This window comes from Mirounga leonina, unplaced genomic scaffold, assembly GCF_011800145.1.
Source record: "Mirounga leonina isolate KUSES-001 unplaced genomic scaffold, KU_Mleo_1.0 Mir_201, whole genome shotgun sequence".
In the NCBI taxonomy this organism is placed as follows: domain Eukaryota; kingdom Metazoa; phylum Chordata; class Mammalia; order Carnivora; family Phocidae; genus Mirounga; species Mirounga leonina.
Window position 1 is genome coordinate 31239785 of NW_023270504.1, and position 22110 is coordinate 31261894.

At 48.5% G+C, this 22110-nt stretch overlaps 1 protein-coding gene across 3 annotated transcripts in view; it reads left to right on the forward strand.

Moving 5' to 3' along the window:
* The window catches only part of CACNA1C (calcium voltage-gated channel subunit alpha1 C), a 645253-nt gene that overhangs the window by 538258 nt on the left and 84885 nt on the right, over positions 1-22110 (forward strand). For all 3 annotated transcript variants that reach the window (XM_035028541.1, XM_035028540.1, XM_035028539.1), the window contains 8 exons: positions 2209-2315; positions 4508-4595; positions 5159-5266; positions 6141-6193; positions 6518-6664; positions 8049-8250; positions 9825-9983; positions 10567-10677. In XM_035028541.1, coding sequence (XP_034884432.1) covers positions 2209-2315; positions 4508-4595; positions 5159-5266; positions 6141-6193; positions 6518-6664; positions 8049-8250; positions 9825-9983; positions 10567-10677 — 975 coding nt within the window. The remainder of the gene's footprint in view (positions 1-2208; positions 2316-4507; positions 4596-5158; positions 5267-6140; positions 6194-6517; positions 6665-8048; positions 8251-9824; positions 9984-10566; positions 10678-22110) is intronic.

Below are 22110 nucleotides of genomic sequence, written 5' to 3' on the forward strand. Positions count from 1 at the left end.
GTGGCCATCAGCCAAACGGGGTAAAGGAAGGACACTTTGCACTGGGTACCTGAACCTGGCCTCTTCTGTTGTCTTAAATGCCTAGGATAATTTTCAAATAAATGCTCCAATTTTTCAGTATCCACTTGCCCTTTCTCCCCTGACCACTCTTCCTCTAGCCCTGCCTGGGCATGTGTGTCTGCCCCCCACACACACACTTTCTGGAGTGCTGGTCTCATTCTAGGTCCCCTGACAAATAGGATCCCAAAGTCATAGGACAGACGTTGGCAGAGTGAGACCCACTAGTGCACCTATTCAAGGAGTGCTCCTGCTGTGGAGGGCTCTGTGGTGCTCCATAGTGTCCTCACGGTGTCCAAACCAGGAGTGAGGTGGGGTCAGACTCAGCACCTTTTCTGAGACTGAACGTGAGATGGCTGGGGAAGGTGCTTGGCCTTCTACAGGTGCAGGGGTTCTTCAGTTAAGTGAACTGTAGGAACCACCCAAGTCTAGTCTCTGGGGTCCTAGATCTTCACCAGATACAGGACAGCAAGCCCCTCCAGATGGCGGGCCTTCAAGAGAAATCTCCAACTATATTCCCTGCAGCCTTTTATATAATATACCCACTTCTAGAAACTGTTGCAGGACACAGGTGTCTCAGTCCCCTGTGACCCCCTGCAGCAAGAGATAAATGGAAAGAATTAGGTTGCGAGAACTATTTTTGCCAGTTTCCCCTGTGTTTGCTTTTGAATTGCTCTGCGGACATGCTGCCCTGGGCATGCTCTGATTCCAAAGAGATAAACTGGACCCCAGATGACCAGGGAGCCACTCTCAGTCTCCCAGCCAGTAGCTCCAAATTGTTCCCTTTGGCTGATGCTTCACTGCCCATGGCCTTTCACAACCCTTAACCTGGAAATCTGTTACCTCTTAATTCAAGTCAACAGAATTGGAAAGGTTGTTTGAGTGTCTACAGTGGCTTTATACTGAGCTCAGAGAGAGGTAATAATAGCCAAGTCCTGTAAAAATTATCACCATCCCATGTGCTCCCATTTTAGTCTTCAAAGGGCCTTCACGTTGTCTTTCTGTGCGTGCCTCACAAAGACAGGGAATAGTATGCCCGCTTTGTAGATGAGGAAACTGGACATCCTTATATAGGAAGAATCCAGAATTCAAATCCAGTCTATCTGACCCTATGTTCAGTTCTCTATAGTGACAGCTAACACTTACATGAAGCTTAGTATTTGCAGGGTAGTGTAAGTGTTTTACCTGTAATAACTCATTTGATGCCTACAACCCTATAGGGGAGATATTATCATGACCCTCATTTCTCAGATGAGGAAACTGAGACTCAGAGAAGTTAAGTAACTTGTTCCAGGCCATACAAATAAAATATGACAGGGTTGGGATTCAAACTCAGGCATCCTGGCTCCAGACCTATGCTCTTAACCATGGTACCACATTGTCCCTCTGAACACACAGCTCTGGCCTCAAAGAATATCAGTCTAGAAGCAAGATAATAGAACTGAGTTTAGAATATGTGGCATAGATCATAAACACTAATTAAGCTTAGGAAGTGGAGGGATGCTAATTGCCAAAGTTATTAATAAAACTTCTCAATGGGCACTGGGGTGACCAGCTGTCCCAGTTTGCCTGAGCCTGAAGAGTTGCCTGGCTGGGACACAGGACTTTCAGTGCTAAACCAGGAAAATCCTGGGAAAACCAGGACAGTTGGTCACCCCACTGGGCATGCCCCACCTTTCCCCAGATGCTTAATGTCTGAAGCTGGCCCTGGGGGTTGATAGAGTTTGAACAGGAGGTTGGAAAGTTTGCATCCAAGTGAAAACTGGTCTGGGCAGTATCAGCAAAGGGCCCCTCAGGGCCAGAGCCACGGACATGTGATGAGGAACAGTGGTGGAAAATGAGAGAGGGATGGCAGTGCCCAATCTGAAAAGGCTCCAAATATAGGATGGAAGAGTCTGGTGTGGTCTAGTAGGTAGAAGGAACCACTTAACCATCCAGAGCTGGGGATTGTGTGGTGGTTGTATAAATGGTTGCAGAATGCTGTCCTCGGTCTTGCCTCTCCTTCTGCAGTCCTGCCTGCCCCCAGTCCTCTCACTGCTCTTCAGCTTGCCCCACCCAAGGGATGCTGTGGGAGGAGAGGGAGGCATGAGGGGGTCTCTGGAGCTTGGGCAGGGACCACTCATGCTCATGTTTCTCTGTGCCTCCCTGCAGATGACTGCTTATGGGGCTTTCCTACACAAGGGCTCTTTTTGCCGAAACTACTTCAACATCTTGGACCTGCTGGTGGTCAGCGTGTCCCTCATTTCCTTTGGCATCCAGTGAGTAGGATTCCCTCGGCCCCATATGGGGGCACACAAGTGGAAATGGGTGTCAGAGAGGATGACCAAGACTCTGGAGGGCATTCCTGCATGGCCACCGGTGTGACTGTGACAGGAATGGGGTGGGGCCCCTGACTTGTAAAACATGATGGCTTTTTGTACACGTCCTTAATGGTGTGACACTTGGGGGTATGTTGATCCAGCAAGAAGATGTTTAAATATCTGGATCTTGCCATGACAGGCAGGGCCGGGCCCAGTTATAACGGAGGAATGTCTCCAGGGCCTTCCTGCCTCCTCCACCACGTGCCCAGTGCCCTTGGCTACCCTCAGCTCCAAGGGCCTGGCATTGCTGTGACCAGCTCTGATCTTCCTGACCATCTTCCCTCCCTTTCTCTCTCCAGTCAAAGAACCTGATGAGAAGAAGGTGGGTGGGGGAAAGAGAAAGAGAGAGGAGAATTACCGATTCTCAATCTTGGCTTCATAGTGGAATCACCTGAGTAGTTTCAGGAAGGACATTTACCTGGATCCCTCTCCCCAAGTTTTTATTTAATTGGTCTGGGGTACAGGCCTGGGCTTTAGGAGTTCTAAAAGCTCTCCAGGAGACTCCAGTGTACAACCAAGGTTGCCAATTTGCTTAATTAACAGGATCCGATTACTAGTGTCTCCCAAGTTCTATCTGCTGCTAATGTTAACCCTGCCCTTCAACCTCAAAGCACTTTCAGGTGTACAATCTTCTGTGGTCCTCACAAAAAAACATATGAGGCAGGCAGGGCAGGGGCTGTTACCACCATTTTATAGACAGGAAAACTGAGGTTCAGGGCATGAGACTTGCCCAAGGTCACACCAATTGCAGAGGAAAAAGGGTCCTGGGTCTCCCTTCCCAAGGGTGTTTTCATGGTAAGCCTAGAAAGAGTGGACATGGGGACATGAGGAGTGAGACCTTTTCTGTGATCATCAGTTGTATTATCCCAGCTATCTGCCTAGGAGCCTACAGGTCTAGATTCTAATCCCAGCACTACCACTAAACTACTATTTAACCTGGAACCAAGAAACAAACCCCCCCGCTTGTCTGTGCTTTCCCCCACCTGATCTTAAAATCCCTTCCATTGCCATTCAGTGCAAACAGACTCCCTCCCTGAGACACTGGGATGACTAGGAATGCCCTTTAAATCCTTCGGGGTAAAAGAGCCATGAACCAGAGAAATCCGATCTTTCTACCAGCTCCCTCTTGAGCACATTATCCTGACCTCATGTAGAATGAAATAGCCCTGTCTGAGGTGTCATACATTTTTTTAGGTCCCAAGGTGGGTACAAGCTCTCTGAAAGTTTGAGAGGATATCTCAATCAGGGTAGTGTGTGAGGGTTGTGATAGACCCCACCTGGGTTGGGTTGATGAATAACTCCAGAAACCATGTAGGCTTCCTGCTGAGGGGCTTCTGGGGAGAACTGCACCCTGGTGCCTCATTTCCACTGGGGAACAGAAAAAGCCTGAAGCTCCCAGAGATCCTGGCCAGGCCCTAGCATCCAGGTATGCAGGACCTGCTGTGTAGAATCCATTCTTTCAAGTTCTGAGTGTGCTATGAACCAGTGGGTTTCATATACGCACGTAATGGGCAACTACCTAGGACACATATTTGGAGATCCAGAATATCTCCTCCCCCGCCCATCACCTCCAGCAAACAAAGCCTGAATCTCCACCACCTAATAAAGTTACCATTTATTGTTCATAATATGTGCAAAGCACATTGCTAGATGATACAGATATGTTTCCTCATTTAATCCCTGCAACAACCTTATGAGGCCCACTTTACAGATGAAAACTAAGGTTCAGAAAAGTTAGAAAATTTATCCTCAGTGAATTGGCTGTTAAGTGGTCGAGCTCGGGTTTCTCTTTTCTTGTCTAAAGCTCCCCTGAGTAGCACATTATAGTGCTAATGACTCATGGTAAATTGCTTTTCATGTTATTTACACACCAACAGGAAGTCCCAGGGTCACCGGCAAGTTCTAGGCTCTTCTAGGGGGGTGGGAGGTGGGAGTAGAGAATGGTCCCAGGATGAGAAAAATCCCCCAAAACAGACTTTACACTTTCTCAAGTTGGCCTGGGGTCAGCCTGTCAACACACCCCCTCACCACCTTATTTCCTGCTCCACCAAAAGAGGAGCTTACTCGCCTGCCCTATTTCCCTCTCCCAGGTCCAGCGCAATCAACGTGGTGAAGATCTTACGAGTCCTGCGCGTCCTCAGGCCCCTGAGGGCCATCAACAGGGCCAAGGGGCTAAAGGTGAGAAGCATGGGTCTGGGGGGTAGCCAGCAGCCCAGCAAGCATCTACCAGGCTGGGGGTTGGCGGAAGTTAAACAAGGAGATGGGAGGGCAGTAGGCTGGAGGGCGGAGAAATAGCCAGGGCAAGTGGCTGCTGTGTGGGAGCCTGGACTCTCCTGCCTGTACCACCAGTTCCACTTCAGGGAGAAGAGAACAAGGACAGGCAGCCATTCAAAATCAGAACGTCTAAGCAAAACTTTCACAAGAAGAAGATGCACACACAAACCCAGGGCCCCACATAATGATGAGGTCCCCATATTCCTACCCCTATAAAATGGGAAGCTAGCAGGGCTTTTGTCCCTAAAGTCACCTAGAGCCCAACAGGGGACTTTGGGTTCCATTGGATTCCATCGCCATGTGAACCTGGGAAGGTTCTTTGCCTGTTTGAGTCTGAATTTCCCCTTTTGGCAAAGGCGCTGCCCATTCAGCCTCCTCAGAAAGGCTCTTGGCTTAGCTGAAGGAAGCTCAGGCTGCAGGCACTTCCAGAACACCATCTCTTCCCCTGCCCTCTCTTCCCACTGCAGCACGTGGTTCAGTGCGTGTTTGTTGCCATCCGGACCATCGGGAACATCGTGATTGTCACCACACTGCTTCAGTTCATGTTCGCCTGCATCGGGGTCCAGCTTTTCAAGGTAACATCTTGACTCTGATCTGTGCTCCTGCTTCCTTCCCCTCCTCTCAGTATTCCTGAGAAACAGAGCTGGCAGATACAACCAAAAGAGGACAGCGGCCTGAGTCAGACTTGGGATGAGTGGAACCTCCAGCCACCCTCCTCTCAGCGTCCCCCAGGGGAAGAGGAAGAGCCTGGAAGGGGTGCTCTCCACCAGGCCAAGGACCCCTCGCCCTCACAGCGCAGCCTGCCCTTGCAGTGCCTGCCCATCCTTCTAGCAAGAAAGGGAGAGGGCCTCTTATCCTCTGAAACCTCATGTCAGTCACCTGCTTAAAACCCGAAATGGTCCCCTGTTATCAACAGCATCAAATCTACCCTTCTTCACCTAGCTTTCAGAACCCTGCATCCACCCAGGTTCTCTCTCACTGCATCCAGACAAGACCCCTCAGCTATGGTGAGGCTGGTGTCCATGGTCTCTGCTCTTTCTGCCTTAATCCTTTTATTTTTGCTGTTCTCCCATCTGAAGCATCCTTCCCCCTGCCTTCTCCCACCGACCATATAAATTCCCCTGATTTCCTCCCATCTAATTTGTCCCTCCAAACCCTGTTCCACTTCTACCCTTCTTCAGGCCAGCTGAAAGAGTCCAGCTTTCACGGAGTAGAGTTCCCTTTTTTTTTTTTTTTTTATTTCAGTGGTACTTGCAACACTGAGCATCTTTATTCACTGCCTGCTTTGTATATACAAGTCATATCTTCCCAATTCAATTCTGCTCTCCTTGCACTTTTCATCCCAAGTCCTTAGTATAGTGCTGGGCTATAGAGATGATCACTAATCATTTTTTGACTGATTCATTGATTAATGAACATCTCCAATCACTTTGTTCTTCTGCCTTCCAGGGAAAGCTCTACACCTGCTCAGATAGTTCCAAACAGACTGAGGCGGAATGCAAGTGAGTACAAGCAGGAGGGCAGCCAGCACCAAAGCTAGTTAACTCTGGGAGGTTGGTGACTTGGCCTGAGAGGAGGGACAACCCATTCTTTCTGAGATGGCACTGACAGCTGAACTTTGACCCATGGGTAATTTGATCACATTGACATGACATGTAAGATTATCTATTCTTGAAAGGTCTACCCTCTCAAGTTCTTTCCAATGGCTAGCACTGTAGGGTTTAAGCCTGGCCAGTCTCATCCCACCCAGCAAGCCAGGAGTCATTGGTGGCTCAGGTGTGAAGGGAGGTGAGAGACCCAAGAATTAACTCTTCCTTCTTTCTCAGGGGTAACTACATCACATACAAGGACGGGGAGGTCGACCACCCCATCATCCAACCCCGCAGCTGGGAGAACAGCAAGTTTGACTTTGACAATGTTCTGGCGGCCATGATGGCCCTCTTTACCGTCTCTACCTTTGAGGGGTGGCCAGAGTGAGTATACAAATCAAGGCCTGCCCACCCTGATATTAGAGGTCAAGACATTCCCCAAGTTTTATTATTCTCCCACACTCCTTCCCAGAAGTCATACTTACCTGTGTCCTTCCCAAGCAATGAGGGTTTGTTTCTAAAACAATCTGCATTCCATGGTCACTGCTGAAACATAGACTCTTCTTTTTCTAGAAGATGTCAACATTTCAGAAATTCCAACCAAAAATGAGCTTCGTTTATCTTCCCCTCCCTACCTCAGAGTGAGCCCCAATGACAAGGGTCTTTGTCATTACTCTCATGGCATCTAGGAGTGGGGTGAGTTTCTCTAGGTATGAGCCCCTAGATTACCATAGGATTCAAGAGTACTGCTCCCAACATGCACTCAATGTGGGTAGAGATGGCCAAGATAGCTATCTTTTAGACTCTACCCCCATCTCCTTAGAAAAAGCCTTGCCTATAATTACAGTGAGACGTAAGAAAGGGACAGAAGCCTGAGTCCAAATTCCTCTGCAGAGATAATGCCTAGACCAACCTGGCTGGCCTTTTACACTGCATCACCTCTACCAGGTTGTTCCATATATCTTGTGTAGACAACTGCTTCCCCATACCCCCTACCTAGTGTATTCCAGGGAAATTATTATTTAAAAGAGAAAATTCTAAATATTTCTAAGTCAGTAATAGCACATGGATCTGATATGAGAGTCACCATTCTTAGGTGGTAAAATATAGATAATACCTAGAGAATAACTGAGTACTGTGCAGAGTAACAAAGGAGAAAGAGGAGATAATCCCTATCCATGAAGAGGAATAAGCATCATGGGCACGTAGTCCAGGCCCAAATGAATGGCATACACATGTAAACTACCTAAGTATGAATCCAAACCATTGCTGATGATCTAAATAAGCCTGGGTCATTTTTTATCTAATATTTTTATCTAAATGGATATTTGCTCTCAGATAGATTTCTTTTATATTCGTTGTAACATCCTCTGAGTCTATACCAGTTTGCAAAGCTGTTTCAGTATTTACTAATATTTCTAGTATTTGAAATCAATGTCCATGACTCATTTTACATTAAAATAATTTTTGATGGTTTCAAAACACCCTCCATATACATTATATCAACCACCCGGCCAGGTAGGAAAGTTAGGCTTATTGTCTCCATTGTACAGATGAAGAATCTGAGGCTCTAAGAGGTTAAGTGATTTGCCCATGGTCCCATACCAGTAAGTGGCAGAGCTGGGACTTGAACCCAGATCTTCTGACTCCCAGCCTAGAGCTGTTTCTAGCACCCCTGATCCGAGGATCCCTAGGAGCAGTGGTGCCATCATTCCACAGAGGTAACACTGCTTCTCTGCTTCCATCTGGGGCCTGTCTCCTCCTGCAGGCTGCTGTACCGCTCCATCGACTCCCACACAGAAGACAAGGGCCCCATCTACAACTACCGTGTGGAGATCTCCATCTTTTTCATCATCTATATCATCATCATTGCCTTCTTCATGATGAATATCTTCGTGGGTTTCGTCATTGTCACCTTCCAGGAGCAGGGGGAGCAGGAATACAAGAACTGTGAGCTGGACAAGAACCAGGTAGCTTCCTAGGAAGGAGAGGAACAGGTAGCAGGGCAGTGGGGGGGAGCAAGGCTACATGAGGAATGACAGCAGTTGGCAGCTTGTGGCCCACCCAGAAGAGAGGCTGGAGTCAGGAGAGTGATCCATGCGGATACTAAGATCATCTGTCTGCTCCTCAACAAGGGAATAGGGCTGTCAGTCTTCTGGAAGGGCCTGGACAAAAGAAATGCAAATCCTGGATCTGGCAAATGCATTCAGCCAACAAATATTGGTTAAGCATCTACTTAAGGAGACTCTATGATGGATTCTGTGGGGGAAAAATACCCATACCCTGTGTCTCAGAAGTTGACAAGGCAGGAAGCGTTCACGTGGGTTGGCACATTGATAATGAAGAAAGAAACTAGAGCAATGAGGGAGTGAGTTTCAGGGTGGGGAAGAGAGGGGCTTTAGAAAACCACTAGTAAATGGTTTCTTAAAGAAAATACAGAGGCCTGTGCATGAGGTGGGGGCAAGTAGGCTTAAGGAGGAATGATATGGGAATGCCCGTACTGGGAGGTATTCTGTTGGCCTATGAGAAAGAGCTGGAAACTCAGTCAGGGAGGAATGAAGCTGTTACGGTGGGCTGCAGCATGTGGTCACTGAGGTCGCTTCCCCAGCTAGGCTCCCCGATGGGGAGAGTCAGGGGGAACTGTATCCCTGTCCATGAGTGACTTAAGGTCTTGTATGTGTAGGTACAGGGCACAAGACATTCAGCTCTACACCAGTTAGGCCAACTGAACCCCTCATGGGTTTTGATGTCAACCTCTTGGGTTTAGACTCATCATTCTGGCTGCTGTATGGCCTTTGGATTGGAAGTAAGATGGGAAAGAAGGAAGCCAATTAGAAAGTGTAGATGAGATGATTAGACCCTGATCTACTATCAGGTTAATGATAGTGGAGGTGGACAGGATAAGAAATAAAATTGGTCAGGCCTAGAGATTGGATGTGGAAGCTGAGGGTAAGTGAAGAGGCTGGAGTGAGTCCCCAGTTTCTGATACGGGAATCTGGGCCCAGTGCACAGAAAATGAATCTGTGCTGGAGTCCCACGATTCTAGCTAGCCCCAAGATCTGATCCCCTGTCCCTGAACTATGTCTTCTGATCTTGTGGACATGGGTAAATAAGGGAGATTGACTTAGGACAGGAAGGAAAAGTTAAGAAGTGCCCCAAGGAGAGTCTGTGGCATAGGAAATAATCAATGGGAAGACCAAGTATCTGTCATTCTGTAAGTATTCATCAAATGCCACCTAAGTGTCAGCAGTATACAAGGCATTACCGAGTTGAAAAAAGGAGACACAAACTCCTTGACAAAATTTTGGTAAGGAAACTGACTAGAGGCAATTATTTCCTTGATTAAGGGAGTGATAGGAAAAAAAAAAGTCCAAATAACATCTCAAACGTGTAAATGAGCTAGATAAGTAGATTATTTCTCTGATGCCCCGGGTTTGCAGTTTCATCCACACCCCACCTCCTCTGCCATCCCCACACACATCATCCAGGTTACTAACCCGCTCTCTCCATCCCCGCCCCGCCCCTCCCGCTGCCTCCCTCCCAGCGACAGTGCGTGGAATATGCCCTCAAGGCCCGGCCCCTGCGGAGGTACATTCCCAAGAACCAGCACCAGTACAAAGTGTGGTACGTGGTCAACTCCACCTACTTTGAATACCTGATGTTCGTCCTCATCCTGCTCAACACCATCTGCTTGGCCATGCAGGTCAGTCCGAGGGGACGATCCATGATGCCTGCAGGAAGGAGGATGCTAGGGGAGGAGATGAAGTGTAGAAGAGCTGCATGGCTGACTCCAGTGGGGCACCTTCATGTTGGCCAAGAGAGACAGAAAGAGCAGAAGAACTGTCCTCTTTTCCAGGATGGAGAAGGACAAGTGTCCCTTCTCAAGGATGAGCTCCTCTCTGGGACCTTATAAGACAATCCATAGAGGCCTGGGTTAATAAAACGCTTAGACTGAAGGAAATGGAGAACAGAGGGGGAGCCTGAAGAGTTTGCTACTGTGAGGCATGGGTACAGAGGTTGATTCTATATCCACCTCTCTTCAGGGAGGTCAACTTGTGCTTGAGCTCTCTTGAGAACCAGAAGTCTCCATAAAGGTGTCATAACCTGTGTTTTCAGAGCTAGCAGAGAAGGGAAGAATTTGCAGGATTTCCTGAGTCCACCTGGCTGCCCACAGAGATGTGGATAGCCTTCCAGGGCTTGGTTCAAGGAAGATCTCTGTTGAGAGGAGGGTGGTAAGGAGTAGGGATGCCCCTGCCTCGTTTTGACAGTCCTTCCCCTCCCCTCAGCACTACGGCCAGAGCTGCCTCTTCAAAATTGCCATGAACATCCTCAACATGCTCTTCACTGGCCTCTTCACCGTGGAGATGATTCTGAAGCTCATTGCCTTCAAACCCAAGGTAGGCCTCTGAGAAAGTTGTCTGGTCTGCAGGCACTGGAGGGATGGACAAGGGGGAGTGCCAGTACTGAAAGAAGGAGAGTGAGGGGCAGAAATAATCAGTGAAAGACCCTATCTTCTTGGAAGATAAATGTTACAACTCCTAAACCTACCAGGAGTTGTACCAGAACAACCCCTTGAGATAGTTTCCACTCTAGTCTGTGGCTGGGAAATGCAGGAAACAGATTCCTCCCTGTGCTGAGCCTCTTCTTCCAAGGAGGCAGATGATGGTTCTTCTTGTCTTTCCCACCCTGTCTCCACCCTCATCCCCCAGCACATAATCTAGAAGAAACTGTGCCCACAGACTGGCAAATCAAACCTCTTCACAACCAGCCCCCCAGATTCACTTGGGCTGCTGTTCTACTGCCCTCTCACTTCATCAGCCGCAGACCACCCTCATTGTAAAAAGCTCAGCCAGGGCTTCATTTGCTCAGGCTCAGTTTCCCAGCTGATGGGGTCCTCCCGTTCAGAGGCTACATCATTGTTCCCTAGCGCTTTCTAGTACCAGAAAGGCAAATGTCTGAGGTTTGCTACTTGCGAGCAACTTCTAGGAAAAAAGGCTGAGAGAAAGATGAGAACCATTGGCTGAATGAGGTAGGGTAGGGAAGGTTGGATTGTCTGTCACTTTGGATTCTCTGTGCCCTCCCTAACCAGCCCCACCCCCATTCTCCTGACTAATGGAGGAGGAGACTGACTTGAGCATCACCCGCCATCTTCCACCCCTGAAGACAGGTCAGAATCATTGGCATCCACTGGCCTGGGATTCACAACACAGGCAGCTGCTCCTGAGAGAGGGTATAGCTGCAACTCCTTTTGGAGAGCGATGAGAAAGAAAGAGTTGGTTCTAAGAGAATTATATGGCTACAGACTTGAGGAAAACTCTCTAGCTATTTGAGCCTTCTCTCCCCCTCCTTTACTAGTTTTTACAGATTCAACACAGATCAACAGGAGACAAAAAGGAAGGGTCCTTTCCATATGTTCCATTTTTATTCAGGTTTTTACTTGTCCTGGAGTTAAATGGGACAGGGGGGTGCTCCTTGGCTGTTGGATCCATATTCATTTAACAAGATGTCTATCATCTTCTCTGAATTAAAATTCAACTAACATTTCTGAATAACCTACCATGTGCTACACATACCTCATTGCACGTAATCCTCAAAGCACCCTCATAACACAGGTATTAGCATCCTCATTTCAGAGAAGAGGGAAGTGAAGCTCAGAACAATTAAGTGTAATATTAATTACACCATTATGAAGTGGCAGAACTGGGAATAGAATCTGACTTTATAGTCGATGTAATTTCCACCATGCCAAGCTGTTAGCAAGCATCTTCCATGTCAAGTGTACTGCCGGTGCTTTTCAGAAAGAGGGAAACAACCTGTGAGGGACTTCAAGATAAAACAGATCATATTCTTGCAATGTTGGTTCCTTCTCTCAAAGAATGCCTAGGGATCTTGGCTAATTTTCAGAGAATAAGACTCCTAGTAAAGGTCATTTGGTGATAATAATGGTATTTCCTACCTCCTCCAGGGCACTAAATATACTCTTTTCACTTTCCCTTCCAAGCCCAGTCCCTTTCAGGGGCATAAATTTTGTCCTGACCTAAAGAAGACCACTGAATCTCCCTGGTCACCTTCCATAGGGCCCATGGGACCTCTGCTTACCTGTGGTCCTGTTCCAAACCACGTGGCCCCACAGTACTAACAGGTTCATAGCCCATAGCAACATGACCGGTGAGGCTGGGAATGCAGGATTATTGCCAAGTTGAGCTTCAGTCGCAGATGACAGCCTCTCGTAGGGAAACTGGCATCACTTTCACCTAGTTTCACGAGACATATGGTTTAAATATTTCAAAGCCTTGAATCATTCCACAGTTGACTCAGATGTGTCTCTGATGATGTCTGATGCAGTCTGCAGAGCCATGCAGTGGACTTTGTGAGTTATTCCTCATGACCACAGAAGATATATTGGGCAGGCCTGCCCTACGAAGCAAATGAAATTGATCCCTGCAGGGGCCTCAGCCTGAAAGATCCCCTTACCTAAGTTTGCAGATCAAGGAATAAGCCATTTCCTCGGAAGTAGCTAGCTGTGGTCGTCTAAACCATAAAGCGAGTTTCCTAGTTTCCTCAATCCCTAGTTTCCTGCTGTGATAAGATGGAGTAAAATAAGAAAGACTTTTCCCAAAGAAGTAAGAGAGCCATCCTGGGACCGTTTGCATTTCACATATGCCAGGGTCAATCTGTGCTGTAAAGAGAAAGTAAAATGGATAATTTCTGTGAATATCTCTAAAGGGACTTCTGGCAATAGAGGGGTAAAGGTCACTGGACCTGGCTGGCCAAAGAAGGTTGACCAGTTGGGACTTAAGGAGAGCAGGGTGCCCTGGGTTCTCATTAAGCTATGTTCTTCATTTAGGGAATAGACCCCAGGAAAAGCATCCTCCAAAATTTCAGGCAGCAAATCAAACCAAAAATGACTTGAAGACCTGGTAGAAATATCTGGCTGGGTGTGGCCCAAGCACCAGCAGCTTCTGAAATACAGAACAGCTTTCATATCTCACCGTTAACTGAGATTCTCTTCAGCACCTTTTATTTCACTGGCATGATTCTTTATATATGATATGAATGAGTCTGCACTTGTAAGCATTATGTATAAAAGGACAGTTAGGCAGCAAGGATGTAGAAGACGCATTAACCGCAGCCAGGGAAACGTTACCGGAAGTTCTCAGTGCTTGACTTTTCTTCTCTATCCTTTCAGTCTCTGTGATTGGTTGGTTGGTCAGTTGGTTGGCTGGTCACTTTGTACCTTGTTTCATTCTTTTGTTGTCTTCGTGGTGATTGATGTTGCCAAGTTCTTCATTTCTGTTCTCCTCACCATACCATGGAAAATGACTTCACTCAAGTAAATCCCTGCCCTAAATCCAACTGACCCACTCCTTAAGTTGACACTCTATTCCAAACACACCAAAAACTATGGGTGAGTATAAACCAGTTTAGAGCAATTCAGTCCCCCACCAAAACGTGAGGGATCTGTGGGGATGTCTGAACAGAATGCAGTAGGTAATAGTAGTATTGATTTCAACACCTAATAGCAAACCAGAGGAGATCCCTTCCCTAGAGTAAGAGACACTGAATGGTACCTGAGTCCTACATGTGTAAGACCAATTTGGTCAGCATGGAAAAGTCCTGGCTAGAATTGTCTGAAGGTAACTAGATAACTGCGTTGTTCTCCTATAGGGAATTGGAAAGCATCAGCAAAGACAGAAAAAAAATTAAGATATACTTTATGATAAGCACTGAAAAAATATCGAATGCCTAGGAATAAATCTAATAAAAAATGTCAAAAATCTCTACAGAGAAAACTATAAAATTTCATAGAAAGGAACTAAAGAAAACTAAGTAAGTTGAGAAATATATTGTGTTCATGAGTTGGAAAACTCAATATTATAAACATGTAAGTTCTCTTCAAACTGATCCATAGATTCTGTACAATCCCAGTGAAAACTCCAGATTGGACTTTACCCAAGGTGAGAATGGCAAGAGAAAGGGAAGCCACCAGCAAACCCTTTCTGGCTGACAGGATGACCCTGGGTGGTCCCAAGGCTTCAGCCCACTTGGGCAGCTCTGACATCACCATGGAGAGAGAGAGGCAAGAACCTGGTTCGGGAAGCAGTGCCAGGCACAGATACTCCACTGTTAACTACAGGTTTTAGTACCAGAAGGGCTGATGATGTCACTTGGTTGGCTGGGATTTGCTGTTGACAATGACTCAGCAAGCACAATGAAGAGGGGAGGAGGGAGCGGAGGGGTTCCAGGCTTGCCCTCCTCAGCAGAAGTTGGTTTGCCCCAGGAAGGCAGGGGTTCCACCAGTGAAAGGCTCCTGACTGCTCTGCTCCCTATAAACTTTCACATGGGTCATGGAGGGATGAAGAAGCAGGTCTGCTATTACTGAGAGGTGTCTCGTGCCCCTTGGCTGCTGCCCACTCCGTATCTCCCCCCAGGGGAGGATGCTGGAGGGGATTTGACCCTGGCAGCTCCCTGTGATCAAAACCTTGGTCTTCCCTTTCAGCTTTCTCCCAGACTGAGAGGCGAACAGAACCAAAATGAAATCACTCATTGACCTTCCTGGCACCTCAGCCTTCTTGAATAAGAGCAGCCAAAGCCTTGGGACTTGCTCTCATGTTGCAGGACAAATTAGGGCCCCAAGGCATTTCAAACCTAGGGGATGAAGTGAGGCCTCTGGACCAGCTCTGTCTAATAGAACTTCCTGCGATGTTCCATATGCACTGTCTGCAATATAACCACTAGCCTTCTGTGGCTGTTGAGCACTTGAAATGTGGTTAGTAGAGCGAAGGGTTGGTTTTTTCAAATATATTTAATTAATTTAAAATTATATAGCCAAATGTGGCCGGCTGCTGCTATGTTGGGCAGCACAGCTCTGGACACTGCTTCTTTCCCATAATATTCCCAGCTTCTGCTGTCCTCTGTCTGTCTTGGTTTCTTCAGCCCAGCTGCTCTGGCTTCATGAAGCCAGATGGTTTACCTCACCCTCCCCACTCTCTCGCCAGCTGTTAGTTTTCTGCCAAAAAGTGACTTATCATGGTGGAAGCCCTCTTGACGGGGTAAGACAGTCTCTTGCTCTGGGATCCCACAATGTGGATTTTCTCCTGACTTGGCCAGCCCTCTCTGTCATCCCTGGACTTCCCCGGTCCTTGTCAGCTGCAAGTGCTGAGGCCTCTTCCCTGTGGATCCTGTCCCCCCCAGTTTCTGAGCTCAGGAAGGCCCTACGGGAGGCAGAGAAAGTGCCCTGGCAGGTGCAGTCCGGAATTAGTCTGCTTCTAGGGGTTGTGTCCCTGGTGATCCCTGGGGCACCCAGCTACACTTCTTCCCAGTCTTTTGGGCTTCAGACTAGGTTTCCTGACAGTGCTTTAGTGCCCTAGTGAAACTGAAATCTGAGAGCCCTCAGCCTATACCCGGTTCTTGCCTGACCCCTCCTCAGGGTGTAGAACCTTGTCCTTGCGCATCTCAGTTGCTGGCCAGAGACTTGCTTCCCGACAGCTTTGACGTCACTTCCCGAGGAGATGCCAGCCTTCCAGCCACATCCTTTCTCCAGCTCGGCCCTGCCTGGCACTCTTAACCCTGCCCTGGCTTCTATTGCTAGGCTCCAGCATGCCTTGTAACTGTCTGGGCTGTGACTCCTGTCCCCTGCCCCCAACACAGAGAACTTGGCCAACATTTCATTGTGTGACCTAACAGTGGAGCAGTAATTCAGCAGCCACCATATTGTCTCTGCTCTGGGGACTTTTTGTAGCCCCTGTTACCTTTCCAGAAAGAGGACGTGAGGGCAATGAAGGCTTGGCTGCTTCTCGGAGGGCAGAGAAGCAGAAAGAGGGTGAGGCTGGAGGCACTGGCCGATGCTGACAAAGAAAGCAGCTCCTCCTTCCCTCAGTCTGTTGTCCCGAGGAGTCCATCTGTGGCCCATGCACACTTCCCTTGGCCGGGAGCAAGGGATGAGTCAGAACTAGAAGGAAACCTGGCTAATGAGATGCTCTGAGAACCAGAGCTGCTCAGGACCATGGAGGTCAAATGCTTGTCAGGCCCTATCGCCCGGCACTGGGCACAGCCTCACTGTGGTTCTCCAGTGGCCCTCTTCGTGATCAGCACTGTGCAGGGCCAGCCGGCTCTGCATCTTGCAAGTCTCCAAGCCTGAGAGGGGGTGCTGCTGGCCTTGGACTTCCCATGCCCAAAGGCAGCCTTCCTCTTATTGCTGATTGTGCCTGTACGGTGCAGGGGATCCCATAGCTTCCGATGGTCCCCAGAGCAATCTTTTCTCTGCACGCTCTGTTGTTCTTAGGAATGATTCTTCTCTTGGGAAGGATTGCTGACCCCAACATGGGTGGGCAGAGGCCCTGCCAAGGTGAGGGGAGTTTGGGGGATATCCTAAGGGGCGTGATCAAGATGGAGCTAATTTCTTTTCACTGGGCTTGTGGCAAAAGGGACAGATGCAGGCTAGGCTGGGGTACTAGGTTCACATATGGACAGGCAGAGGGAAAGCTGGAATGGGGAGCTGGAAGGCTAGGAAGCATTCAGAGATAAGACTTGCAAAGAAATTCTGCAGTCCAATTTCTCAGTCTACTCTGTCAGTTCTATCCATGCCTAGAAGTTCCTTTCCTTAAAGATCCAGCATCTAGGGATGCCTGGGTGGCTCAGTCAGTTAAGCATGTCTGCCTTCGGCTCAGGTCATGATCCCAGGGTCCTGGGATCAAGTCCACATCAGACTCTCTGCTCAGCAGAGAGCATGCTTCTCCCTCTTCCTGCTGCTCCCCTTGCTTGTGCTCTCTCTCACTCTCTCTCTCTCTCTGTCTGACCAAAAAAAAAAAAAAGAAGAAAAGGTCCAGCATCTGGTTTCCCTTTGGCAAATAGCTTTCCACACACCGCCTGAAGATGTCCTAAAGATGCCTGCTTGGGGTTCCCGAGGGGCACCCGTGCCCTCTACATGTGCAAAGGGGGCTTCTGAAGCTGAGGGTCCAGATTGCTCAGGCCTGGACCCACTGTTTTAGGCATTGGAGCCCTTGTCCTCCATAAGCAAGCTGCCCCCAGGGTAGCTCATGAGGCAGGAGGAGAAGCTGGGAGAGTGTCTCAGTGATGACACAAGCCCCAAGGCAAGCAGCCGATCTGCCTTTCTGAGCCAGGGAAGAGAGGCCATTTTTAGCAAACGTGAGCCCTGCCTACTTTCCTACTCAGGCTGTAGATGTCATATCTGGACTATGTATTCATTGGCTTCCAACATCAGATGTGCTCGCTGTCCGCCAAAGGAGCCAAGTGGGGGGCATGCCAAAGGATACGCTCCAAAGTGTTGCCAACTCTGACTGAATAAGAGCCACAGGAGAGAGGGACACATGAGCTGGTGTTAGAGAAGCTGCCAATCAGCAAAGGAGGTCTGTCAGCTGCCACAGGGCCCTGAGCAACCCCACAGGGGCCCTGGGACAACCCGGGCAGATAGAGTGAGAAGGATGGCAGGGCCAGAATTTCTGTAGATGCACCAGCACAGCAACCGAGGGGCCCAGAAGACCCTACAGGCAGGACTCCATCAGGCCTGGGCCTGGGCCTGCCCCTGGGGACGAGACTCCCCACCCCCGGCGGGGAGGGATGCTGATACCCAATGCCCTTCCACAGGCCAACAGGAATTTCAGTACTCTTTCTTTATAGCCCAGTAATGGACCAGGAGAAGGAAGGTGGAAATAAAATGACCGGTAGGAAAGAATGTAAACCAGAGCCATTTCCTCTTCTTGAAAGCTGAATATCTTCTAGAAACTTGGTTTGTTTTTGCCAGATAATTACGTTGCCGGCTAAAATCGACTTTCTCTCCAACTTTACCTCTGGCTCTAACTGCACTACTTGCCAACAAGCTGGACATACATCCCTGTGTGAGGCAATCATTTTTGCAAGGCTTTCTTCTTTACCAAGAAATTTTACTTTCTTTGCTTCATCATCCACTCCCCAGCAAGGGAGAAAATTCAGGTAGATTGAGAACCAGGAAGCCTGTCTCCCTCCTGTGTCAGGGAACGAGTTGGGGGTGGGCCAGTAGGGCTATAGTTCCTACGTGCAGTTCTCTCCATGGCTCCATGGCTCCGTAAAGGAGGAACACCAGCTTAGCAGACCGTGGGAGACAGAGTAAGGTGCTGTCCCCATCCATCTCTTCAGACTGCTAGAGCACATACCCCCGACTGGGTAACTTACCAACAACTAGAATGTCTTTCTCACAGTTCTAGAGGCTGGAAGTCTAAGATCGAAGTGCCGGCATGGTTACCTTCTCTGGTGAGGGCCGTCTTCCTGGTTTACAGCTGCACCTTCTCACGGTGTCCTTACATGGTGGAAGGGGTGAGGGAGCTCTGTGGGAGCTCTTCTACAAAAGCATGAATCCCAGGGGTGCCTGGGTGGCTCAGTTGGTTAAGCGTCTGCCTTTGGCTCAGGTCATGATCCCAGGGTCCTGGGATTGAGCCCCACGTCGGGCTCACTGCTCGGGGGGAAACCTGCTTCTCCCTCTCACTCTTCCTCTGTGCACTCTCTCTCTCAAATAAATAAATAAAATATTAAAAAAAAAAAAAAGGCAGGAATCCCGTTCTTGTGGGCTCCACCCTCATGAGCTCATCTCCTCCCAAAGCCCCACCTCCTAACACCATGTCTTTGGTCACCAGGATTCCAGCATGTGACATGGGGTATGGGGGACACAAACATGCAGGTCATAGCAATGTCTAAAAGGCACTGGTGGCTTCTGAGGAAAGTGCCATCTAGATGGAACATGGCAGGGTCCCTCAGCCTGGGGAGGTTGCACCCAGCCCTCTAACTCTGAAGAAAGGAACGTCCTGCCTCATCATGCTCTTCTTGTCCATTACCATTTTAAAGTTGGTCCTTTTGCAATTCTGGTGTTCTGTCTTCTCTCATCCTGAGCTTATTGATTCTATCCCTTCACACAGATTTCTGCCTAACACCATAAAAAATACAATTTCAAGGCTCGTCCTGATGCATCCTTGAAGTTGGGCTGTATAAGACAGCATAAGCCATGCTACTAACACCTTTTCCTGTGACCAAAAAAACCCCCATTCCTGGGACAAGATTGGAGTTCCATTGCTGACCATTTCCTCTCTTTCTCTGTCCCTGGGCCTTGTCTTTCTTCATGTTGTTTATTTCCAGAATTCTTTGCCTGTGTTTTGTTGGGCTAGTGTTTTGCTGCAGGCTAAAGTTCACCAACAGCTCAGCAAATATATTGAGTGCTGACATGGCAGGCAGGTACCAGGGACACCACGGTGACCACAAGCAGGCTGGTGAGTGCAGCCTTGCTCACTTTGCCTTTTTAAGAACAGACCTCCCTCCCTGACTTTGGCTCACTCTTGGGTCTGGTAGAGTCCCCAGTTCACCATCGCATCCATCCCTGGAAAACCTCTTCGGCCTGGAACTCCTGTTCCTACTCAAGAAGCAGCAAATAAACACATGAACCCATTTTGTGTCAGTTCCAATACCTTAAATTAAGAAACACTCAGAAACAAGGAGGGAAAGAAATATCTGAAGAACTGGATTTTCTTTTTTTGTAAAGATTTTATTTGTTTGACAGAGAGAGAGATGGGGAGAGAGCACACGCTGGAGGAGCGGGCTCCCCGCTAAACAGGGAGCCCAGTGTGGGACTCGATACCAGGACCCTGGGATCATGACCTGAGCCGAAGGCAGACGCTTAACTGGCTGAGCCACCCAGGCGCCCCTACACTAGATTTTCTCCATTCACTACCTCAATTAATCCAGGAGAGAAGCATTATGGTATTTAGGAAACTGAAGGTCAGAGAAAAGCTAAGTAATGTGTCCAAGATGGCAGAGCTGGTTTTTTGTTGTTGTTTTGGGGGGATTTTAATGCAGGTGTAGGTGGATTCAAGAGCCAAGCTCTATCCACTACCCCCTCATTGACACAGCAAATATGAACAAGCTGCGATGTTGCTGTGCATGTAATGGGTCCTCAGCAAGTGTTCACATTCTTCCCTATAAGCAGACCGGAGACAAAATGAAAGCAAGCCATTCTCAAGTAACAAGCCTCTGTAACCTGATAGTCACTCCATTCCCATGTCCTCTGCCTCCTCTGAGGCCACTTAGCCCCTTGCCCCTTCATTCGCCCATTCTGTCCTTGACTCCTGTGTTCCCCTGCATTGGCCTGAACCTTCTGGATTTCCCTTCCAAACCTGAAGTGACAGATCCTTTCAGGAGAGGAGACAGTCCTCTGATAGGTGACTACACCTAAAAGCTGACATACTAATGTGTGTGCATACACACATGCACATGCACTTGAAATGGGAAGACCTGCAAGATGTGGAGACAAAAATTAGATTGCCAAATTCCTGGAAGGCATTTCTGTGTCCCATGAGAGGCATTCGGTGAAAGTTTAATGCATGCACACCTGCATGCATGATGGAAATTATGAAACTGGAGAACAAGGAAAAGAGAGTCCGAATATTAATATCAGATAAAACCATTAAGATCATCGATCTTCCATCAACGCAGAAATCTCTAAGCCTCCTTCCTTTTTGCCATAAGAGATTTCTTCAGGCAGCTTGGTTGGTAATCCTTCTTTATATTGAACTGAAATGTGCCCTTCTGTAATTTCTACTTGTTAGTACTGCTTTTTCCATCTTTTTTTCTATAAATGGTTATTGAGCACCTCGGTGATGATGTCGAGACATGGTACTATATCAAAGGGCTCACGGGGTAGTGCAGAGATGAAGGGGCTACGGAATAGGGCACGTGCTATGCTGGGGGAAATAGGCCACCACAGGGACAGCACCACTGGGGGAAGAGACACCTATTTCAGATAAGGTAGTCAGGAATGTACCAGGTAAATTGAGGCCCGGAGGTTGAAAAGGAGCCGGAAGAACCTTGCAGACAGAGCGGAAAGCAAAGGCCCTGAGGCAGGAGCGAGCTGAGCTTATTTTGGGAACTGAGAGCAGTGAGCAAGAGGAGGGGTCGGAGGACAAAGGCCCTTCGGGACCTGGACTAAGCAGGGCCTTAGTGGGAGTTACATCATCGGATTCATGTTTTTGAACCAGCATGCTGATGGCCTAGAGAAGAATACGCACTGGTACTGGCAAAGGGGGGAAGCAGTTAGGAGTCTGTTCCTGGACATGGAGGTGACAGCCGCGGAGGATGGGTGGAGGTGGGCAGTGTCACAACATCGTCTGATGGTGAAGAGGGTGTGAGGGTGAGAAGAGGAGTCAGGGAAGGTCAGGATAGTGTTTTAGCAGAACTGCCTCTTACCCACCTTTATATCCCTCCAGATGCTAACACAGGAACACCTGGTACCTGTCAGGCACTCTGGATATGTCACGTCAATAAGATAGCATCCCCTGGGGAAACTGAGGAACCCTGCTTCCTTCCCCACAGAAATGATTCCAGCCCCTCTAACAGCTCTAACATCCTATGAGGAAACCCCCTTCAGTCCCCACCTGCCCCAGGTCACCCCCAAGAACTTGCTGGAGAGAGAAGCAGAAATGGAAAGCCAAGGGTGTGGCTGCTAATGCCTGGGGAGCTGCTATCTGGAGTGGCGATCGGCACGACACGGCCACCTAAACTAGGGAACTCCTGCCTTCAGTGTAATTAGACAGGTTTCTTCGATGCAGGACCCCGAGCCTGTCATGCATGATGCACTCTGAGATCGCCCCAGGTTAAAGCCCAGAGATTCAACACTTGCAGCCTTTTTAGAGGACTGAAGCCTTGTTTTTTGGTTTGTTTGTCTTGTCTCATTGAAGAGCCAGTTACCATCTCCCAGAACTAGTGTTCCACAGAACCCAGCTATGGAAATCTGCAGGGGCACCACATTGATCCAGGGAGACGAAGCTAGCATTGAGGGTTGAGTGGGCAGG